This window comes from Eriocheir sinensis, chromosome 57, assembly GCF_024679095.1.
Source record: "Eriocheir sinensis breed Jianghai 21 chromosome 57, ASM2467909v1, whole genome shotgun sequence".
In the NCBI taxonomy this organism is placed as follows: domain Eukaryota; kingdom Metazoa; phylum Arthropoda; class Malacostraca; order Decapoda; family Varunidae; genus Eriocheir; species Eriocheir sinensis.
The window spans coordinates 2598356-2603479 of record NC_066565.1 but is presented as its reverse complement, the minus strand read 5'-3'; the positions used below and the strand labels follow the sequence as shown (position 1 = coordinate 2603479).

Here is a 5124-nt window from a genome sequence, read left to right as displayed (position 1 = left end):
AACTTTCCAAACTTTTTCGGCCCTTGAGCCAGTGGAACGTAAGAACAGTCACCCCTCTTACCACAGTTTACCTTCCTTAAATATTCCCAGGTACCCATTTATCCACCAGCCACAAAGGGAGGATCAACAGCTGGATGGCCTGTATGCGAACCACCCAAGCCAGCGGATATATAGCCAGGCACGCTACCCACTGCACCATGGAGGAAGTGAAAGGCAGTGGGCTAACCAGTGAAAAGAAAAGTTATAGAAGGTAGCCATTATGTTATTCAGGAAGATTATAGGAGGTAGGCTTTGTTATTCAGGAAGATTATAGGAGGGAGGCTTTGTTATTTAAGTTCCCATAGCCGAGATGGAGATTGTTTTATGAGAGAATGAACCAGAAAAAAATTAAGTAAAAAAAAAAAAATATCCAGCAATAGAATAACTTGTCTGTCTCTCTGTCCGTTTATCTGTCTGTCTGTCTTTCTGTCTAAGATTTACCTGCGTGGTCAAAATTAAGTTAAAGACCGGATGCTGTGTGTGTGTGTGTGTGTGTGTAACTAAATACCCCAGAGAAACAATGTAATCAATAATGACTTAGAAATTGCGGTTAAAAACAGGAAGGATATTGACATCACTTTTGGCCACATAATTTTTTCTATACAAGCAGTGAGTTGTTGGCCATTTTTATTCATTATTTTCTATTTCACCTTTGACCTGTTTAGCGTAAAAAGATAAATAAAAAAACAACCGCCCCGTCACACAAAAAAATCTCGGGTGCTATTCAAACCAAAGAGCGAAGGGCGACATCATTTATTTATCCTCGCGGTCCCTCTACTCAGCGATGGTCACCTCCACATCGACATCTGGCTCAATGCTGATGCTGGTGATCTGCTTGACAACCTCGGAGGGGGAGTGAAGGTCGATGACGCGCTTGTGGATCCTCATCTGGAAGCGGTCCCACGTCTTGGAGCCCTCGCCGCAAGGGGTCTTACGGGTGGTGATACGCAGGGTCTTGGTGGGCATGCGAACAGGGCCTTTCACCTTGAGTTGCTTGTCCTTGGCTCCCCGCACCAGCTCCGAGCACACTGGGGGAGGTGAGGTGGTGATGGTGGTGGTATTTAGGGGTGGTGGTTGATGGTGGTGTTGGTGTTGGTAGTAAAATTATACGGTTAGGACAAATATATCAACACACACACGAACACACACCTTTCTCCAGCGACTTGACGTTGCTGGAGGTGAGTGTGATGCGGATGCGGTGGATGGGCGCACCGTCATCCATCATCCCGCTCTTCATGTCGCCCTTCTCGTACATGGATGCCATCTGGGGAAGGGAGAAAACAGAGGTAACTCCTGCATCTTGTATTAATCTTTCATCCATCAAACATGTAGTAGCCAGTCATTCTATAATCCACCAGTTATATAGTCAATCCAGCATACAATATTTCATCTCTCATCCACTTTGCTCCATCTCCAGCATCCACCAATCACCTAAACAGCCAGTCTTTCAATCTCATCAGGGATTATTGAGGAGAGGGTAGCCCACTCATCTCGAAACACTGATTTTATTTGGGCAAAATATGAAGTGAATAAAGTGATCCTCATGAACAGGGACACCAGGGCCGGATGCAGTGGTGGATCACTGTGATTGTGAGGCACTGGCTGACAGACGTTACTAATACACTAAGTAAGTCAACTAAGTATTAAAGACATAGTTTCACTTTCCGGATATCACTAAATGATTGACTTTTCAATGCCCGGGGTACACCCACCACCGCCCCGCTGCAACCTGTTATCACCGGCCAGGTAGTGGACCACCCCACTGACACCCCCCATCCTGGCCCACGCGACATAGCTACTCCCACGTGCTGAATTAAACTAACAACCTAATGCAACAACTGATAAGGGGGCTCTGCCCCCCTTTACCCTTTTTTCGTGTCTTACATATCAAAATTTCTTCTGTCTTCCATAGGTCGTTATTTTGGTAATTGTGGAGATTCACTCCGCGCCTCCAAAATACAATATTACGCCTCCATGTTATAGTTAAGGGATGAAATACATGTCCCTTAACCATAATATGAAGGCGGAAAAACTTAAAAGTAAAGAAAAAGTGGTAAAGGTAGTGAAAAGGCATATTATACATTTGCGCGCTTTGTTGTGGTGGCGGCGGCGGGAGGTGAGCAGTGTTGTGAACGGTGTGGTTAGCGCTGGTACATTTAGTTAGTGATTAGACCACGTATGTGAGACCAGGTCCACCATGCGTGGTTATTTTTTAGAACACGCACCTTCACCCAAAGGGTTTTGTGAAGGTTTGGGGCAGGTATAGTATTAGGTAAAGGTGCGTGTTGGAAAAAAAAAGAAAGAAAAGAAAAGCGTGGTGGACCTGGTCTCGCATGCGTGGGCTAATGGCTAACTAAACGTACCATCGCTAACCGGATCATTGGCAACACTGGCACACTGCTCACCTCCCAAAGGCCACCACCACAACAAAGCGTGTATATGCCTTTTCACGACCTTCACCACTTTTTGTTTACTTTTAAGTTTTTCCGCCTTCACATTATGGTTAAGGGACAAGTATTTCATCCCTTAACTATAACATGGAGGCGTAATATCGTATTTTGGAGGCGCGGAGTGAATCCCCACAATTACCCTTTATATCTCTTGGACAATTTACAGTTTCACCCGACCAACGATTTTCTTACGTGGTTCATGTCTTTCTGGTGATGGATGTGGTGAATTGCATGACTTTGTACCTCATTTCCGTCACAATAAGTCACCAACACATCCCTCTCACCCACCTCCATCATCCAGTAATACCCTCTCATCCACCTCCAGCATCCAGTAATACCCTCTCATCCACCTCCATCATCCAGTAATACCCTCTCATCCACCTCCAGCATCCAGTAATACCCTCTCATCCACCTCCATCATCCAGTAATACCCTCTCATCCACCTCCATCATCCAGTAATACCCTCTCATCCACCTCCATCATCCAGTAATACCCTCTCATCCACCTCCAGCATCCAGTAATACCCTCATCCACCTCCATCCAGTAATACCCTCTCATCCACCTCCATCATCCAGTAATACCCTCTCATCCACCTCCATCATCCAGTAATACCCTCTCATCCACCTCCATCATCCAGTAATACCCTCTCATCCACCTCCATCATCCAGTAATACCCTCTCATCCACCTCCATCATCCAGTAATACCCTCTCATCCACCTCCATCATCCAGTAATACCCTCTCATCCACCTCCATCATCCAGTAATACCCTCTCATCCACCTCCAGCATCCAGTAATACCCTCTCATCCACCTCCAGCATCCAGTAATACCCTCTCATCCACCTCCAGCATCCAGTAATACCCTCTCATCCACCTCCATCATCCAGTCAATCTCCCGCCCTTTCCAAGCACATGCCTTATAACACCCCCCATATCTCTCCACACATGCATCCCCCGCGCCATATATGTACCCCCACGTGTGCCCAGGTGTGTAGCAGGTGTGTGTGCCAGGTGTGGGGCCTCACCTTGCCGTCCCGGTCGAGATAATTAAGAAAATCAGCGCTGAACCGGAGACTCTTCCTTCCACGCGGACCTTTACAGCCAAGAGGTAGAGGGAGCGCGGGGCTAAGAATATTTGCCTTAGTTATGGAGTTTATTTCACGTTTTAGTTAATTGGTGATGTTTTTTGTATTACCTGATTTATTTCTAGCATTAACAGGTTATTATGGGATATTTCTAACGCGTGTGTACATCGATCAAGCAATATGTCTTTCCCTTGTCCTCCCTTCCCTTCCCTTCCCTTTTCTCTCCCATTATTTATTTCGTTAACTTCACGTTCTTTTTAGTTGATTGTTGATGTTTTTTTGTGTTATTTGATTTATTTTGATTATTTGTAACTCATTTTGGTGTCTTTCAACGTGTATATATTATTTATCCTTGCTCTCTCTTCTCCTTTATTTCGTTTACTGATTGATTGATTGATTGATAGTTTATTGTTGTACGTTTATTTGTTATTTCTTGCTGTTTTTTTATATATATTTTGTGATTTATTTAGATTTTAAGTAAATAATTTAAGTGTGTTTTTAGAGTATTTATATTATTTTGCCCATTTTCCCTTTTTCTTTCCTCTTTCCCTTCCTTACTTCGTGTTTTATTTAATTCTTGTTGTTATTTATATTACATGATTTATTTAGACCTTTAGTAAATAATTTATGTGTGTTTTAGAGTGAGTATTTATATTATTTCGCCCGTTTTCCCTTTCCCTTCCCATTCTTTCATTTTTTTTCCCTTCCTTCCTTCGTGTTTTATTTAATACTTACATTTATTTATATTACATGATTTATTTAGATCTTTAGTAAATAATTTGTGTGTTTTTAGAGTGTGTCTTTATATTATTTCGCCCGTTTTCCCTTTCCCTTCTTTCCTTATTTTTCCCTTCCTTCCTTCGTGTTTTATTTAATACTTACATTTATTTATATTACATGATTTATTTAGATCTTTAGTATATAATTTAGGTGTGTTTTTAGAGTGAGTATTTATATTATTTCGCCCGTTTTCCCTTTCCCTTCCCCTTCTTTCCTTATTTTTCCCTTCCTTCCTTCGTGTTTTATTTAATACTTACATTTATTTATATTACATGATTTATTTAGATCTTTAGTATATAATTTTGATGTATTTTTAGCGAGTGTATATATTATTTTGCCCATTTTCCCTTGCTTCCCATTCTTTCCTTTTTTTCCCTTCCCTCCTTCGTGTTTTTATTTAATTCTTACATTTATTTATATTACATTTTTTATTTAGATTATTTATAACTCATTTTAGTGTAACTTTTAACCCGTAGGCCTAAATATATGTCTCAGTTTCCCTTGCCTGGTCTTATGCGTGATAGGCTTATTTAAGGGGAATAAGCAAAGATTTATTAATATTACCAGTAGAAATATTAAATTAGATATTAATTAGTCACTTACAAGCATTATTTAGACGTACAGAAAGAAAAATAATCCAAAATATAAATGCAAATAGCTTTCACGAGTCCATACTGACCCATAATATAGCTAAAAAGGCTCCCATATTTAATTTCGCCGGTGAATTCAACCCATTATATTATTTCCTTCATTTAATCATCTATTCCGGCCT

General features: G+C 41.3%; 1 protein-coding gene across 1 annotated transcript; it reads right to left on the bottom strand.

The window, feature by feature from the left end:
* Positions 1–777: 777 nt before the first annotated feature.
* Positions 778–3642, bottom strand: LOC126984560 (40S ribosomal protein S20-like). Its single transcript, XM_050838282.1, has 3 exons — positions 3513–3642; positions 1189–1303; positions 778–1067 (listed from the first exon to the last, which is right to left on the bottom strand). The coding sequence occupies exons 2-3, from the start codon at positions 1301–1303 to the stop codon at positions 814–816; spliced, it is 369 nt and encodes a 122-aa protein (XP_050694239.1). The 5' UTR covers positions 3513–3642; the 3' UTR covers positions 778–813.
* Positions 3643–5124: the final 1482 nt, after the last annotated feature.